Source organism: Marmota flaviventris, chromosome 4 (genome assembly GCF_047511675.1).
Source record: "Marmota flaviventris isolate mMarFla1 chromosome 4, mMarFla1.hap1, whole genome shotgun sequence".
Taxonomy (NCBI): domain Eukaryota; kingdom Metazoa; phylum Chordata; class Mammalia; order Rodentia; family Sciuridae; genus Marmota; species Marmota flaviventris.
This window is the reverse complement of record NC_092501.1, coordinates 79,365,840-79,385,143: the sequence shown is the minus strand read 5'-3', so window position 1 is coordinate 79,385,143 and position 19,304 is coordinate 79,365,840. Positions and strand designations below refer to the sequence as shown.

The 19,304-nt window shown below is 36.3% G+C and overlaps 1 protein-coding gene across 3 annotated transcripts in view; it reads left to right on the top strand.

The window, feature by feature from the left end:
• The window catches only part of LOC114102455 (ankyrin repeat domain-containing protein 26), a 117,792-nt gene that overhangs the window by 76,062 nt on the left and 22,426 nt on the right, over window positions 1-19,304 (top strand). For all 3 annotated transcript variants that reach the window (XM_071611307.1, XM_071611305.1, XM_071611306.1), the window contains 4 exons: window positions 8,625-9,581; window positions 10,669-10,821; window positions 17,324-17,394; window positions 17,775-17,868. In XM_071611307.1, the coding sequence (XP_071467408.1) occupies window positions 8,625-9,581; window positions 10,669-10,821; window positions 17,324-17,394; window positions 17,775-17,868 (1,275 nt within the window). The remainder of the gene's footprint in view (window positions 1-8,624; window positions 9,582-10,668; window positions 10,822-17,323; window positions 17,395-17,774; window positions 17,869-19,304) is intronic.

Here is a 19,304-nt window from a genome sequence, read left to right as displayed (position 1 = left end):
TTTGTTGTCAGCCCAGAGGGCCAAGTCTTCATGTTTGTCATGTGCTCTGTCTGCTGGCCATTTGTGTTGGATGCAGGGGTGCAAAACTCAGTACTATCACTGGCTGCTGTGGATCACTCCCCTCTGCTGGGGCATGTTGATACAGCTGTATCTAAGCACTTGATGACTGTCTGCAATTGTTAAGCCTACGAATGCAGGTTCTCTATGGGCAATTTGGCACAGAAGCCACCCTGGCTACTGCAGGTCACTGGTGTTTTACCCATTATCATTGGTGTAGTGTCAATTGGTCTGTCTTCGATTGAGCTCACGCATCTGGCAGCTGTGCGGAGTACTGAATTGGTTAACTCCTTGGGAATTTCTTGCATTGGGTCAGCTCCACGCCGCTCCCTTTGTCTGTCATCAGGGGGAGAGGGTTTCAGTAACCTTCAGCTAGCAGTGATCCCTCTACAAGGTCTTTGTAGGCATATTACTAAAATAACACATTTCAGAGGTGTTTCCTGTGGTTTTATTTCTATAGGTGGGGAGAAGTCATGTAGATTTAATTTCTTCTAGGGAGGTCAACCAGCCATGGCCTCTATTAAATGGCTGCCCTGCCCAGTTTTCTGCCAACAACTTGAGATGAATTGTGCAGTCTTCTTCACTGTCTGATGCTCCTTTTCCATTTACTGCCTTTCTTTCTGCCTTTTTTTTTTTTTTTCCAATTGTTGTTAAGGAAGTAAGCTTTGGGGTTTTGCCTCTACTCTTTCCTATTTTGTTACCCACCCCTTCCCCCACACACTGGTCAGGGTTTGAGGTCAAGGAATTTTTTTATGTTTTGCTCCAGTAACCAAATTCTAAATCACTCCAAATCTCAAATTGTCTAAAATTGAGTTTCAGAGTACTTATTCTGTCACACACCTTTCTAGTCAGCTGTTCTTTCACATCTTCGATTCTAGATTGCAGAGGAATTGAGGGTTCCTACCTAAATCCACTCTGCCATCTTTTTTGCACTCATTATCAAATTTCTTAATTTCTTATTTTACATTTTGGGTCTCTTGTAATTATTACCACACATTGAAAGATCACTGTGGAGTGACCGTCAGCCTTTGTGTGTCCTGCCTAAGAATTTAGGTAGTTACCCCAGGACAGAACCAAGTATAGCAAGGCCAGGATAGTAATTAGAGCAGGTTTATTGCAAGGCAAGGAAACAATAAAAGAAAGTGAGATACAGCCCAGAGAAAGAGGCAGAACAGATTGACTGTTGACCCAGATGTGCTGAAATTATTATGCTTAAGCTTTTGTTAGGATAGGGAGTGAAAATTTGCAGTGGCATGAAACCTTAGAATGGATGGTAGCCACTACTATTGGGTCGTGGCACTTGCACAACCATTACCCATTTGGGGGTAATCATAAACCTGCACTGTGTGAAAACTGAGAGTACACATCTATGTACTTGAGTCATTTTGTCATTTCTGTTCTAGCAACTCTGACAGTAGTTCATATAACATGGTCAGTTGACTCGGAGTGCGTGGTAGATACAAATGTGACCTTGTTAACATGATCTGTGCCCATAAATTGACCCAAGAATGTGATGGGCCCCCTCAATGTGGAGGGAGAAAAACTGGTAATACCAGTGTCTCTGAGTTGTCTACCTGCATTCCTATGGTAGATTTCTTAGCTTTACTTTCGCCCTACCCACATAAGGGGAAGGAGAAATATATTTCCTTACGGCAACACGTGATTAGTAATGAGTCCTCCGGGTCAGAGGCTCTTTAAAGCTTCTCCCCTCTTTTGGCCCCTCCAATTCCTGCTCATTTCTAGCTAACTACCTCCATTAATGTAGTTCAGGGAAAGACTTTTCCAATTCTGAAATTCCTTTTAAGTTATCATTTATTTTTTACTTTTATGGATTCATTGTCTTCAGTTAAATTTTTGAACTTTGGGGAATTTATGCTTCTATAAGGTTTGAAGTTTATTTTTTTTATTGGTTGTTCAAAACATTACAGAGCTCTTGACATATCATATTTCATACATTAGATTCAAGTGGGTTATGAACTCCCATTTTTACCCCAAATACAGATTGCAGAATCACATCGGTTACACATCCACATTTTTACATAATGCCATATTAGTGACTGTTGTATTCTGCTACCTTTCCTATCCTCAACTATCCCCCCTCACCTCCCCTCCCATCTTCTCTCTCTACCCCATCTACTGTAATTCATTTCTCTCCTTCTTTTTTTTCCCATTCCCCTCACAACCTCTTATATGTAATTTTGTATAACAGTGAGGGTCTCCTTCCATTTCCATGCAATTTCCCTTTTCTCTCCCTTTCCCTCCCACCTCATGTCTCTGTTTAATGTTAATCTTATCCTCCTGCTCTTCCTCCCTGCTCTGTTCTTAGTTGCTCTCGTTATATCAAAGAAGACATTTGGCATTTGTTTTTTTAGGGATTGGCTAGCTTCACTTAGCATAATCTGCTCTAGTGCCATCCATTTCCCTGCAAATTCCATGATTTTGTCACTTTTTAGTGCTGCGTAATACTCCATGGTGTATAAATGCCACATTTTTTTTATCCATTCATCTATTGAAGGGCATCTGGGTTGGTTCCACAGTCTAGCAATTGTGAATTGTGCTGCTATGAACATCGATGTGGCACTATCTCTGTAGTACGCTCTTTTAAGGTCTTCAGGGAATAGTCCAAGAAGGTCAATAGCTGGGTCAAATGGTGGTTCCATTCCCAGCTTTCCCAGGAATCTCCATACTGCTTTCCAAATTGGCTGCACCAATTTGCAGTCCCACCAGCAATGTACAAGAGTACCCTTTTCCCCACATCCTCGCCAGCACTTGTTGTTGTTTGACTTCGGAATGGCTGCCAATCTCACAATGGAGTGAGATGGTATCTTAGGGTGGTTTTGATTTGCATTTCTCTGACTGCTAGAGATGGTGAGCATTTTTTCATGTACTTGTTGATTGATTGTATGTCCTACTCTGAGAAGTGTCTGTTCAGGTCCTTGGCCCATTTGTTAATTGGGTTATTTGTTAACTTATTGTCTAATTTGTTGAGTTCTTTGTACACTCTGGATATTAGGGCTCTATCTGAAGTGTGAGGAGTAAAAATTTGTTCCCATGATGTAGGCTCCCTATTTACCTCTCTTATTGTTTCTCTTTCTGAGAAAAAAACTTTTTAGTTTAAGTAAGTCCCATTTGTTGATTCTTGTTATTAACTCTTGTGCTATGGGTGTCCTATTAAGGAATTTGGAGCCCGACCCCACAATATGTAGATCAGAGCCAACTTTTTCTTCTATCAGATGCAGAGTCTCTGATTTGATATCAAGCTCCTTGATCCATTTTGAGTTAACTTTTGTGCATGGCGAGAGGAGGGGATTCAGTTTCATTTTGTTGCATATGGATTTCCAGTTTTCCCAACACCATTTGTTGAAGATGCTATCCTTCCTCCATTGCATGCTTTTAGCCCCTTTATCAAATATAAGATAGTTGTAACTTTGTGGATTAGTCTCTGTGTCCTCTATTCTTTACCATTGGTCCACCCGCCTGTTTTGGTACCAGTACCATGCTGTTTTTGTTACTATTGCTCTGTAATATAGTTTGAAATCTGGAATCGCTATACCGCCTAATTCACACTTCCTGCTTAGAATTGCTTTTGATATTCTGGGTCTTTTATTTTTCCTATCTATTTCTACAAGAAATGCTGTTGGGATTTTGATTGGCATTGCATTAAACCTATAGAGAACTTTTGGTAATATCGCCATTTTGATGATGTTAGTTCTGCCTATCCATGAACAGGGTATATTTTTTTCCATCTTCTAAGATCTTCTTCTACTTCTCTCTTTAGGGTTCTGTAGTTTTTATTGTATAAATCTTTCACCTCTTTTGTTAGGTTGATTCCCAAGTATTTTATTTTTTTTGAGGATATTGTGAATGGAGTGTTTTTCCTCATTTCCGTTTCAGAAGTTTTGTCGCTGATATACAGAAATGCCTTTGATTTTTGTGTGTTGATTTTATATCCTGCCACTTTGATGAATTCATTTATTAGTTCTAGTAGTTTTTTATTTTTTGTAGACCCTTTTGGGTCTTCTAGGTATAGAATCATGTCATTCGCAAATAGTGATAATTTAAGTTCTTCTTTTCCTATTTTTATGCCTTTAATTTCTTTCGTCTGTCTAATTGCTCTGGCCAGTGTTTCAAGAACTGTATTGAATAGAAGTGGTGATAGAGGGCATCCCTGTCTTGTTCCAGATTTTAGAGGGAATGCCTTCAATTTTTCTCCATTCAGAATGATGCTAGCCTGAGGCTTAGCATAGATAGCTTTTACAATGTTGAGGTAAGTTCCTGTTATCCCTAGTTTTTCTAATGTTTTGAACATAAAGGGATGCTGTACTTTGTCGAATGCTTTTTCTGCATCTATCGAGATGATCATATGGTTCTTATCTTTAAGTCTATTGATGTGGTGAATAACATTTATTGATTTCCATATATTGAACCATCCTTGCATCCCAGGGATGAATCCTACTTGATCATGGTGCACAATTTTTTTGATGTGTTTTTGTATCCGATTTGCCAGAATTTTATTGATGATTTTTGCATCTAGGTTCATTAGAGATATTGGTCTATAGTTTTCTTTCTTTGAGGTGTCTTTCTCTGGTTTTGGAATCAGGGTGATGTTGGCCTCATAGAATGAATTTGGAAGAGCTCCCTCTTTTTCTATTTCCTGAAATAACTTGAAAAGTATTGGTATTAATTCTTCTTTAAAGGTTTTGTAAAACTCCGCTGTATACCCATCCGGTCCTGGGCTTTTCTTGGTTGGTAGTCTTTTGATTGCTTCTTCTATTTCATCCATTGATATTGGTCTGTTCAAATTGTGTGTATCCTCCTGACTCAGTCTGGGCAAATCATATGACTTAAGGAATTTATCGATGACTTCACTATCTTCTATTTTATTGGAATATAGGTTTTCAAAATAATTTCTAATTGTCTTCTGTATTTCTGTAGCGTCTGTTGTGATATTGCCTTTTTCAACCCGTATGTTAGTAATTTGAGTTCTCTCTCTTCTTCTCTTCGTTAGCATGGCTAAGGGTCTGTCGATCTTATTTATTTTTTTCAAAGAACCAACTTTTAGTTTTGTTAATTTTTTCAATAGTTTCTTTTGTTTCAATTTCGTTGATTTCCGCTCTGATTTTAATTATTTCTTGAATTCTGCTACATTTGCTGTTGTTTTGCTCTTCCTTTTCTAGGGCTTTGAGATGAAGTGTGAGCTCATTTATTTGTTGGTTTTTCCTTTTTTTGAGGAATGACCTCCAGGCGATGAATTTCCCTCTTAAAACTGCTTTCATTGTGTCCCATAGATTCCGATATGTTGTGTCTGTATTTTCATTTATCTCTAAGAATTTTTTGATTTCCTCCTTTATGTCTTCTGTAACCCATTGATCATTCAGTAACATATTGTTCATTTTCCATGTGATGTAGGATTTTTCCTTCCTTCTTTTATCATTGATTTCCAGTTTCATTCCATTATGATCAGATAAAATGCATGGTATTATCTCCACCCCTTTATATTTACTGAGGGTTGCCCTATGGCATAATATATGGTCTATTTTTGAGAAGGATCCATGTGCTGCTGAGAAAAAAGTATATCCACTTGATGATGGTTGATATATTCTATATATGTCAATTAAGTCTAGGTTATTGATTGTGATATTGAGTTCTATAATTTCTTTATTCAACTTTTGTTTGGAGGATCTGTCCAATGGTGAGAGAGGTGTGTTGAAGTCACCCATAATTATTGTGTTGTGGTCTATTTGATTCTTGAACTTGAGGAGAATTTGTTTTATGAACGTCGCAGCACCATTATTTGGTACATAAATATTGATAATTGTTATGTCTTGTTGGTGAATGGTTCCTTTTAACAGTATATAATGTCCTTCCTTATCCCTTTTGATTAAACTTAGTCTTGAAGTCGATTTTATTCGATATGAGGATGGCCACCCCTGCTTGCTTACGAGGACCGTGTGCGTGGTATATTTTTTCCCAACCTTTCACCTTCAGCCTGTGTATGTCTTTTGCAATCAGATGTGTCTCCTGGAGGCAGCATATTGTTGGATTTGTTTTTTTAATCCATGTTACCAGCCTATTTCGCTTTATTGGAGGGTTTAAGCCATTAACATTTAGAGTTACTATTGATATATGGTTTGTACTTCAATAAACTTTGATTATTTATCTTTTTTTTTTTTAATTTAGTTTGTTTCTCCATGATTAGCTTTCCACCTGCCCTCTGTCTTTACTGAGGCACTTCCCACTGATGGTTTTGGTTATTGTTTTTCATTTCTTCCTCATGTAGTGTTTTGCTCAAGATGCTTTGCAGTGCTGGTTTTCTGGCTGCAGATTCTTTTAACTTTTGTTTATCATGAAAGATTTTTATTTCGTTGTCGTACCTGAAGCTTAATTTTGCTGGATACAGAATTCTTGGTTGGCATCCATTGTCTTTCAGTGTTTGAAATACGTTGTTCCAGGATCTTCTCGCTTTCAGCGTCTGTGATGAAAAATCCGTTGTTAACCTTATTGGTTTACCCCTGAATGTAATCTGCCTCCTTTCTCTTGTAGCTTTTAATATTTTCTCTTTGTTCTGTATATTGGATATCTTCATAACAATGTGTCTTGGCGTTGGTCTACTGTGATTTTGTATGCTCGGTGTCCTGTATGCATCTAAAATTTGTATATCCGTTTCCTTTTTTATTTCTGGAAAGCTTTCTGTAATTATTTCATTCAGCAGGTTACTCATTCCCTTGGTTTAAATCTCAAACCTTCCTCTATCCCGCTGACTCTTAAGTTTGGTTTTTTTATGTTATCCCATATCTCTTGGAAGTTTTTCTCGTGATTTTTTACCAGTCTTTCTGAGTTGGCTAGACTCTTTTCAAGATGATATATTTTGTCTTCATTATCTGACGTTCTGGCTTCTACTTGCTCCACTCTGTTAGTGATACTCTCAATTGAATTTTTAATTTGGTTTATCATTTCCTTCATTTCTAGAATTATTGTTTGATTTTTTTTATAATCTCTATCTCCTGATAAAGATGCTTAACTTCTTCTTTTATATGTTTATGTAATTCAATTTCAGTGTGTTCTTTCACTGTTTGAATTTGCTGTCTCATATCCTCTTCAAGGTTCCATTCCATCTGTCTAAGGTATTCCTTGAGTTCTTTATATGACCATTTTTCTGATGACTCTAGGTCCTCCTGAATATTTAGGCTGTCCTGCATTGTTTGTACTCCTTTTCTTCCTTGCTTTTTCATGCTGCTCATGTTACTTCTTGATCTGTTTGACTGCTGAGTTACTGTTTACTCCTATTAATTTATTTGATGCTTGGGATGAAAGGTATTAGAAGGGAAGGGAAGAAGTCACTAAAGAGAATGAGAGTAAGCAGGTAGAATTCAAGGAAGGGGGAATAAGAAAATTGAAAAGACAAAAGAAAAAAAATAGAAAAGAAAAAAATTTAAAAAAATAATTAAAAAAATAAAAATTTAAATTTAAAAAGAATAAAAAAATTTTTAAAAAAAAGAAATTTTAAAAACAACAACAAAAAAATGAAAGTGAAAAAAACCCAAATTAAAAAAAAAATTAATAAATGCAGTCTTAGAGTTTGATTAACTTCTCTTCCAGTAGGTGGAGCTGTGCCCACCGGGCCATGCTTCTCCTCTCAATACGCGGGAACCAATCACTGTGCAGCAGCTTCTCCTCCCAGACTGGGCGGGTCTCCAATCCTGAGTGCCTAGGGCCTTCTCTTGTATCTAGTCACTTCCCCACTTTTCCTCAAGCCAGGCCCCGCTCACCGGTGACGCTCACCACAACACTGGCTACACGCCAGGTCTGCTGCTCCCGGAAGCCCTGGGCACACTCTCCCTGTTTGCCATTCCCTTAGACCCTAAGTTTGTAGAGCTTGGGGCTGAGAACGCTCAGCAAAATTTGCTTGCCCTCCGGTAGCCACTCCCCTGGTAGCTGGTGCAAGAGACCTCAGTTGTCAGCACTGGTGGGAGCGGTAGCCGGGAGTTCCGCGCCGCGGGTCCCGCGCCACTCCTGATTCCCTTGTTCTGGCTATCGCGTTCACGGGAGAGCTGGGAGGGGCCCTTAAGGTTTCCCCGCTGTGAGGAGAGGGAAGGCTAGCGGGTTACACACCTGTCGCCGCTGGTTTCAATGAAGTTATCTCCTCCGCCGCATTCTTGTGACGTCAGTTCTCTGCCATGGTGGTATCCCATGCAAATGGCGACAGTTCGTTTCCCTTTGCCGGGTGACCAATGCAATGGGTGGGTTCTGACTGGCTCTTCCAAGCCCTGTTTCAATCCTGTGGCCACTGCCTATGAAGGCTCGGTTGGCATTTACCTCCGTAGGTGCAGAAGGGCCGACCAGTTGTTTCAGCGGGATTGTTTAGTGCTGAGTCACAGCAGTTTGTCTGCGAGAAGCAGGCGAACGGGAGCTTCAAGGTTTGAAGTTTAGAACAAGTTTTTTTTTGGTTATCCATTGATTGCAACTCTTTCATTATATAAATAGGCAGGTTGTTATTTAATTTCAGAACACATTGTGATATGTCATTTCATTGAGTAATACCTGTCTCCTTTTTTTTTTAAACTTAGGTTTCTATTAGTCATGAAAAAGAAAAAAATTTACTGCATAAAAGTCACAGTTTGCAGAAAGAAATCTCCATGATAAGACTAGAAATAGACACAATAAAAAATCAGAACCAGGAAAAGGAAAAGAAATATCTTGAGGATGTTGAAATTGCAAATGAAAAGAATGATAACCTTCAAAAGACAATAAAACTGAATGAGGAAACATTTACAACAACAGTACTCCAATATAATGGACAGCTTAGTATCCTGACAGCTCAGAATACAATGCTAAATTCTAAACTGGAGAATGAAAAACAAAACAAGGAAAGACTGGAAATAGAAGTTGAATCATACCGTTCTAGACTGGCTGCTGCTATCCATGATTATGATGAAAGTCAGGCATCAAAAAGAGACCTAGAACTTGCTTTCCAGAGATCAAGAGATGAGTGTTTTCGTTTACAGGATAAGATGAATTTCAGTATATCTAATCTAAAAGATAACAATGAGATTCTTTCCCAACAGCTTTCGAAAGCTGAAAGAAAATTCAATAGTCTAGAAATTGAACTCCACCATACAAAAGATGCTCTTAGAGAAAAGACTTTGGTTTTAGAACAGGTACAAAGGGACCTAAACCAAACACAGGGCCAAATGAAGGAAATTGAATGTATGTATCAAAATGAACAATGTAAGGTGAATAAATATGTTGGTAAGCAAGAATCTTTAGAGGAGAGATTATCTCAACTACAAAGTGAAAATACATTGCTTCGACAACAATTAGATGATGCTCAAAACAAAGCTGACAATAAAGAAAAGACAGTAATTAATATCCAAGACCAATTTCATGACATTGTAAAGAAACTTCAAGCTGAGAGTAAAAAACAAAATCTCATGCTAGAAGACAGAAATAAGGAGTTAATCAATGAATGTAATCATTTAAAAGAAAGGCTGTATCAATATGAAAATGAAAAAGCAGAAAGAGAAGTAAGTATTAAGAAAGATGAATATTTTTCAAATTTCCTGAAAAAAAACTCAAAAAATATTATTTCACTATGGCTAGATGTTTAATATAGTTGAATATAAAAATATATAGATTATAAATTTATTTGCTATATCAGCTCAAAAACATATCTTGGTTCCAGGAAATATAGGATAGCCTTGATTTCCAGCACAAAGAAATGGTTCATGTTTGAGGTGTTGAGTATGCCAATGACCTAATCTTATCATTACAAATTATATACATGTTTTTGTTTGTTTGTTTGTTTGTTTGTTTTTAGAGAGGGGGGGAGAGAGAGAATTTTTTAATATTTATTTTTTAGTTATTGGTGGACACAACATCTTTGTTTGTATGTGGTGCTGAGGATCGAACCCGGGCCGCACGCAAGCCAGGTGAGCGCTCTACCGCTTGAGCCACATCCCCAGCCCAACATGTTTTAAGCCAGGCACAGCGGTGCACACCTGTAACCTCATTGGCTCAGGAGACTGAGGCAGGGAAATTGAAAGTTCAAAGCCAGCCTTAGCAACTTAGCAAGGCCCTAAGCAACTTAGGGAGACTCTGTCTCTAAGTAAAAATATAAAAGGTAGGGATGTGGCTCAGTGGTTAAGTGCCTCTGGATTCAATCCTTGGTGGCAGGAAGGAAGGAAAGAAGGAAGGAAGGGAGGGAGGGAGGGAAGAAGGAAAAATAATCTATTGGAAGGATTCAAGCAAAGAATTGAATATGTGAGGAACCCTGAATTTTATTGTGCCTCTAATAAAAAAGGAGGAGCATGTCACACTGTGTAAAAACTCATCACCACCGTTTCTGCCCGTGTACCTATTTATTTTTGAGACTTCAGTATGTTTTTAAATTAAAACTTCATCAGGGGAAGAGTGGATAGAAGACTGAATCTAATATAAAGGGAATAGAATAGTATTAGGCAGGAAGACCATGCCTTCCGCATACACAATTGAATTCAGTAATAAACAGAAGTACATACACACTTGAGAGAAAGGTGAGTTGTGGTGATATTTTATTAATATAATTTAATACTAATGTGATTTATAAAATCAGTAATAGAAATATCTTATCAGGCAGTTGTGAGACAACTTCAACAAGAACTGGCTGATACCCTGAAAAAACAATCTATGTCAGAGGCTTCACTAGAAGTTTCATCACGTTATCGCATTAGTTTGGAGGATGAGACACAGGATTTAAAGAAAAAACTAGCTCAAATAAGAAGTCAAGTACGTATGAAATTTAACATGTCAGTAGTTAATTGACAGTTTAAAAGTGTTTTGTGATACTAATTCCAGCGAACAAGCTTTTCTCTTTTCATTATAATTAATGTTATTACAATTTTAGTATCTTTGTAATGCAATTATTTCTTAAATTCTAACTTGCATTCTTATAACTTCATACATCTTTCCTTAAAATATTTACCCTTAGGAAATTTGAGAATTTTACATCATACATCACAGAAGTTGAGAGAGACATATTTCTCTTAAATAGTATTTTTTTAGTGATTATTGCCATTCTGAGGTGAGGCAGATTAAATCAGAGAATAATGTTTAATGGAATGTTTTAGAAAATTACCTTATTTCTTCCCTGTTGTGAATAGATACAGAATCTGTATGTATTTATTTTGTGGATTTCAAGATGATTTGCACAGAAAAGCCATTATACTTTTCTCAAAAATGCAAAAGTTTTAGATTAATCTTAAAATTATTTGAAACATTAGGCATTTCCCTCAGTTTCTTTCATTTTAGACATTATAAAATCATAGAAATATTCAAATCATGTGTAGAATTTGTATCCAAAGTAGAGAATAAGAAAATTATCTAGATTCTGCCTTTGGATTTTTTAAAAAGCATCTTTATTGAGATATAACAACGTACCATACAGTTCACCAATTTTAATCATAAAATTTATAGTCTCTTAATATATTCAGAGTTGTATTACCATGCAATTTTAGAACATTTTCATCAACTTGAACAGAAACCCCAAATTTCCTAGCTATTATCACCCCCACCCCCCAGTCCCTTCATCTTCCCCAGTCCTGAGAAACTACTAATCTAATTACCTTGTTCTGGACGTTTCACATAAATAGAGTCATGCGATATTTAGTCTTTTTTTTTTTTTTTTTTTTTTTTTGGCACCAGGGATTGAATTCAGGGGCACTTATCCAGTGAGACACATCCCCAGCCCATTTTTGTTTTTGGTTTTGTTTTGTTTTATTTTGTTTGTATTTTAGTAAGAGTAGGGACAGGGTCTCACTGAGTTGCTTAGGGCCTTGCTAAATTGCTGAGGCTGGCTTTGAACTCAAATCCTCCTGTATCAGCCTTCAGAGCTGCTAGGATTACGCCCAGCCAAATCCTTTTTGACTTGCTTCTTTCATTTAGCATAATGTTTTCAGAATCCATCTCTGTTATAGCAAGTGTCAGTACTTCATTTCTTTCTCTCATCAAGTAATATTTTGTTATATGATTATGCCACTTTTTTATTCATCAGTTGATGAAATTTAGGTTGATTCTAGTTTGGGGCTATTATTAATAATGCTGCTATTAACATTTATTTAAAAGTTTTTAAAAAGAACTTTTGTGAACGTGTTTTTATTCCCCTGCCATTGAATTTTATCCTCTGCTATTGGGCTGATTTCACCACTCTTTTCTGCCTTATTTATGCTGTCCTTTCTACCTTTCAGTTTTTATTCATTTGGCCTCATTTATTCAGAATTGGCTCAAAATTTGCTCTTTTTCTTGATGTTTTCTCTCAAAACAAAGATCAAACTTGCTCTTTTCAGTACTTGTCCCTGTAGAAAAATTTAGCCCTAAATTTTACATTGGTATTAATTTTTGGAAGAGAATAAAATCTTGTTTAAGTATACATTTACCAAAGTGGGGAACAGTATCTGATATGCACTTCACTTACCCTTGAATAAATTGAAAATATTTTTGCTTTTGCAGTCATTAGGATAAAATTAAGTACTTTATACTATGCCAGTAACATCTTTGAGACATTGGCATAAGACTTTTATTCTACCCATAGTTTAAGCAATTAAATATAAAGTTGAAAGCACTAAATCTAACAAGAGAATTGTTTTGTCAAATGCTAATATTTTTCTCACTATAAAAAAAAATCTAGATTTGACTTCCTTTATTATGTAACTATAACAGGGATTTATAGATTTTTAGTACTTTACCAATCAAAAAGCTCTGGCTACAGCTTTTCTGATATGTTACACTGTTATTGAGTCCTAGGTCTTGGCCTGACACCAGAGGTTCCAACAAACCAGCAGGAAATAGAATTTTACTTTCAGTGTGTCACACTGGGAAGACAGATCTAAGAGCTATCTTTGGGGTGTCAGTAGCCATCTTGGGTTATAAGTAGAGGAAAAGAATAAAGGTGTAAATTGGGAGTTTGCACAGCACACCAAAACTTATCAATGAGAGAGTCTTCATTCCATGTGTAGGAGTTTCAGAAACTCATAAGGTTATTTCCATTTGCTTCATAGGATATTTATCTCTCAGGCCTATGATCTTAGAAGGAGCACACTCCATTTGCTTTCCAGGATGTTTTTTATCAGACTGATGATCCTAGAATTTAAGGCAAACTGAGGAAAAGAAAAACTTCAAAAAAGGCAGGTCAGAGAGACAAAATGTTGTCATTTAGGTGAAAATTGAGTCCTCCTACAATTCCCCAGTAAGTTCCCTTTCCATTTCAAAGGAAATGGGTAATCATTTCTTCTGTAGGTAATTCTGACTAACAGAGCTGGATGTAGGGAACTTGGAATGAAAGACTGACAGCATGAGGTAGCCAGGTTTAAAGCTGATATTGCTTGGGGTCACATTTAGTTCATCTAACTGGATAGCCTGATATTTACCCACCCTTCCCTTCGTTAGCCAATATCCTTCGGTTTTGGTCCAACAAAGTTAGGACCTGGTTATGGTACATACAAGCTGTCCAAGTGTAAACTTTTCAGCGTCCTTTAGCAAATCATAAGTGGCTGCCACTGCCAGGAGATAAGAGGGCCATCCCTTGGCTGTGTGATCTAATTGTTTTGAAAAGTAAGCTTCAAATTGGGGAACTTCCTCCAGTAATTGTTAAGAATTCCAAACCAATTTTGTGCATTTTGTACATACAACATTTAAGTTTAGGGCTTCTCTAGGTTGGACAACCCAGAGGGACTTTGAAAGCAGTTTGACATTCTATTTTCCAGATCAAGGATTCAAGATCTGTTCTAAGTACAGCTTTATATAAAGGGTTTGTTATAGGCCCAAATTTAGGTATCCATATTCTACAATACCCTGTCATCTCCAGGAATTCTCATAACTTAATGTTGTGCTGAAGGGGCTTGGATGTGAGCAATAAAGCCTTCTTTTGGTCATCCACTAGGCTTCATTGACCTTGCTATAATTGGAACCCTAGGTAAATAACTCATTGCAAACCTGCACTTCAGAGGGAAAATACTTTGTCTCCATACTCAGCAAAGCAGTTTAGAGTCTGGACAGTTGCCTCAGCAACTTAGGCCCTAAGCAAGTTGAAAAGTCAGACTGGTATGTTTTGAACAACCAATAAAAAAAAAAAGAAAGAAAGAAAAGTCAGACTGGTGATTAACAAGTCATCTACATATTATAGTAGTGTTCCCTGGTTTAGTTGTAACATTCTTAAATTATTAGCCAATATATCTCCAATGATCGTGGGCAAGTTTTTCAATCCTTGAGGAAGCACTGCCCAACAGTATTGAAGGGTGGCTTTTGATTAGGGATGTGTCCATTCAAAGGCAAAAAAATATGCTCTTTGCAGAGCAATGCAAAAAAAGCATTTTTTAAATCAAAGACAATAAATTATTTGTACTTTGCCAGGAAAGGCGTTTAGAAGGATATAAGTATTAGACACTGTTGGGTGAATGTCTTGGATGTTTTCATTAATAGCCTGCAGATCCTGAACAAAGCAATATTCCTCAAATCAAGATTTCTTTGCCAGCAGTACAAAGGCTGATCACACCATACTTTAAAAACTTTTAGAGTATAGGTTGAACTCTTTCAAGTGTCTCCATCATAAGGAGTTATTGTTTTAAGGCAGGAGTTGGTGTACCTCCTTTTAGGACGATCTTAATGGGCAAGGCATTTTTAGCTCTGCCTAATGCACCATCAGCCCATATTTCTTGAATAATATGTTGGTGGAATTCTGGGGATATTGACTCACTCTCAAATAGCTTCTCTTGGATCAACATCAGCTAGAGGTAAAGTGCCTACTCAGAATGGGATTTGCACTTGAATTTGCTATTTTTCCCAGGGAAAGGCTTATGTAGACATTTAGTTTGCAGAGCAAGTCCCTGCCTAGGAGTGAAACTGGGCATTGAAGAAAACTGTTAAGTGTAAGTCTTCTAAGCTGTATTCCAGAGGCTGCAGGAAAACCTGTTCTCAGAGTTTTCCTTGTACTCCTATAATAGGCACACAATCTTATTTCTTTGTCAGGGGATCAGCAAGACTGAAAGAGGAGAGCCCATGTCAATCAGGAAGGTTAAGGGTTTGTTCCTACTGGCATTTATACCTGGGACTCCTATGAAGAGATAATGATTGGACCCAAAGGGTTATGGGAACTCCTAGGGTACCTTAGTCCTCAGTAAAGTCACCATCTGATGGTTTTGTTCTTCATTGAGCTGATTACTTCAGAATTTAGACCAAAAAAAAATAAAAAATAAGAATTTGGGAGCTGGGTGTGGTGGCACACACTTGTATTCCCAGTGACTTGGGAGGCTAAGACAGGAAGATTGCAAGTTAAAGACCAGCCTCAGCAACTTAGGCCCTAAGCAATTTAGCAAGAACCTGTCTCAAAATAAAAAACAGAAAAGGGTTAGGGATATGGCTTAGTGGTTAAAGCACCCCTGGAATCAATCACTATTACCAAAAAATAAATAAAATAAAAAGAGTTTGGGACAGTGTTTCTTCCAATGCTGATTTTCTTTACAATATGTGCATTAGTCTTTAACTAAGGTCCTTTTTCTTTTTCAGGTTAAGCACCCAGTATTAGGCTCCTAGTTTTGAGTGAAGATGATGACCTGCTTAGCCCTTTTAATTTCTTGGTCATTAAAGACCAGCTGAGAAGGGTTTATACCCATGGCTCCTTTAATCTTTTAAAGCTCACACCTGATGTCAGGAGTGCTTTTTGTTTAATGTATGTAGGTCATATTGAAAATTCATGCATACTCAGGGGCCTCATTGTCAAGGTACTATCTGTACTATCTGTAACTCTGGTATATTCTTTTTAGCCAGGCTAAGGAGTCTTCAGTAGACCCCTGCTATAGCTGTTATATTTTATTTACGCTCTTTGTCATGGCTACCTGTTGCCTGAGCCTTCCCAAGATATACTTAATGATAGTGGTCCAGTCAGGCGATGTTGTTGTTTTTGTTGTTGTTCTTGTTGTTTGTATTCCAGTTCAGTTCTGTAATAGGTATTGCATCTACCAGATTTGAAGTGTTTGGGGAACAGCCTCGTAAAGATCTGACTCCTTATTATCTTTATTTAAGACAAGTCATCTCTCATCAACAACAGTTAAAATTATGTTAAACAGAGTTTGTATAGCAGCCCAAGTGGGAGAATGGGTGACAAAGATACTAAAAAAAGAGTGGAACACACTTATAATTCCTGAAGCCCAGGAGCGTCATAAGTTCAAAGCCAGCCTCAGCAACTTAGCAAGGCCCTAAGCAACTTAGCAAGACCCTGTCCCAAAATAAAAAGTAAAAAGGACTAGGGATGTGGTTCAGTGGTTAAGCACCACTGGGTTTAATCCCTAGCACACACACACACACAAAAAAAGGATTTTAATTATCTTCTGGAGGTTAGTTTGATAAGGAAGGTTAATGTTCTTTGCTAATACTATGTGTAGCTCAGTATGTGCCACATACTCTTCAAGTACTTTATGTCTATTCCCTTATTTATTCTTCCCAGCAGTTCAGTAAGTAAATACTATTATTTTTGTTACTTGACAGATGAAGAAACTTGAGACACAAAAACTTAATTTACTCAAGATCACACAACTTAGTGACTGGCCAGCTAAGATTCAAACCCCAGCATTCTGGCTTCTGTGTAGATACAGCCTCTCAAATTATTCAGTGAAACATCTAGTTGTCACCTACTGCATAGTATTAATTTTTGTCATTACTGGCATAAATGTGGTCATATATATATATGACCATATATATCTATATCTGTATATATATATATATATATATATATATATATATATATATATATATATAGTTATAAATATATAGAGAGAGATCAGATAGATAGACTTTTCAAATCATAGTTGGGTAGGTGGTGCTTGGAATACAAAAATACAAATGTTTTCCATAAAGGAATTTTCTATTTTTCTCCATTTTTTTCAGTTTTGTTAGTTTAAAAGCAAGAGGTCTGGGTATATCCCCAGGCAGAGTGGGCCTGGATTCAAGATCTAGCACCACAAAAAAACAACAAAAGCAAGAGTAATGTGTTTCAGCCTTTGAGTAGGGGTCTGTAAACTTTTTCATAAAGAGTCAGTATTATTTGAGGCTTTGTGGGCCATTAGATTTCTACTGCAACAACTCAGTTAACTCTGCATCTGCATTTATAGCACAAAAATAGATACAATATGCGAATTAAGGGGTATGTCTATATCCTAACAAAAGTTTAGCAAAAAGAAAAAAACAAGTGATAGATAAGTTTATACTTGATTATTGATACCATTTTTTTTCTTTGTTGTAGTTACAAGAAGCAGAGGATCAACACACAGAGGCTGCTCAATGTGTTGAGAAGATGCAAGATCACTTACAAAAGTATAAGCAGCATACAAATAACTTGAGTATAATTAAAATAAGCAGTGTAGTATGAGAATTATATCAGTTACTATAACAAAGCTGTATGAAGTCAGGAGGAAAGTTCAGACTTAAGTTACTTAAAGTGCATAATTTAGGGTTGGGGTTGTAGCTCTGTATTAAAGCTCATGCTTTGCATTATGAAGCCAGTACTGCCAAAAGAAAAAAGTGCATGATATTTATACATTATCCAATAAACTTAGCTTGAAAAATAATAGTTACCAAATTAATGTCTTTCCAAATTTTGAAGAATTTAGGTACTCTTTCAGATGTTTTTCCAAAAATTATGTAGTATTTTAAAAATTGTTGTAAGAATAATTATTTTAAAATATACATTTTAGGCTTGAAATCCAAAATTCTAAGTTAAAAGATACAATAAAAAAACAAACAGGAAAAATTGAACAGCTTCAGAAAAACCTGTTAAGTGCAAATTTGGTAAGTCAAGCTCTTATTAATCTGTGTCATGCTAAAATGGAATTTTTTATTTCTTCAGTAGTATATAGGAATATTTTAGGCAATATGAAAAAATCTCATTGATAAAAATATTTGTGTGTTTACATTGATAATATTGTTAAGTCCTCCCTGTAGAAGTTGACTAAATGTATAAATTATTTTGATAGTAAGATTTTTAAAAAACAGTGTTTTACACATTTCACATTTTGTTTATCTGTTCATCCATTAATAGACATGTGAGTTGTCATGCTGTTCTGGGCATTAGTATGCAAGTATCTGTTAGAGTCCCTGATAATATTTTAGAATAAGAATAACTTTTTATTCCTATAAATTTAAGTAATTATTTTTTTAGAATTCTGAATTTTTCTCATAATCTAAACCTTTCAGTGATGTTTTTAGAATGAAATACTTTGTATTCCTCATTAAGAATGAATAAGAGGTCATTATACAAGCATTTTTACCCAAAGGGATATGTTTTCTCTTTGGATTAAAAAAAAAAAAACGACAGATGCCACTGAAAAAGTTGGCTTGGTTGCTTGCTTTAATAGGAACTTACAGAGTAACATAGTGCTCCTAGACTTATAGGTTCAGAAATAATATTTTTCCATTCATCTTTTGTTCATTAGCCTTTCAAAGACCTAACAGTCCAATCTCAGAAGGACTGATGGTACATCAATTCAGGATGCCATTTTATTGATGTATAATAAAAATCATATAACTCTTTGTGGGCAGGGTGGGTAGCTGGGATTGAACCCAGGGCCTTGTTCTTGTGAGGCAAGCACTCTACCAACTGAACTGTATCCCAGCCCAAAAATCATATAGCTCTTTACCAAGCAAAGTAGAATTCTATTATTCATATTTCCTTTGTAAGAATTATGATCACAAGATTGCATTGTGAACATTAAACTGGAGCAATGAGTTATTTGCTTCCACTAACAGTTTCTTTTTTTTTTCTTTTTTTTTTAATATTGTTTTAGTTGTTGATGAACCTTTATTTATTTATTTACAAATGGTGCAAGAATCAAACCTAGTGCTTCACATGCTAGGTAAGCACTGAGCCACAACCCTAGTCCCTAATTGGTTTCCTTAAGTCATTACAGCTAGATTCATGCAATTCCATTATATAGATACACTTGTCAGGGGAACTAGAACATTTATCTAGAACATCTAACTAGAACTAGAATGTAATAAGGTATAAAAAATTAAATAAATTTGTGATAGTACCCAAAACTATTGAACTTACTCAAAAATAATGAGGGATCTTCTAAAGATTCCCAAAGAAATTATTTAGGAGTATGACATAGTAATTAACTACTTTGAAGTCTACTCTTATTAAATAAAAATTTTTTAAAAAATTGGATTCAATCAGAAATTTCATGAGAGACAGCTTTCAGCCAACTCAATTAGTAACCCCTAAC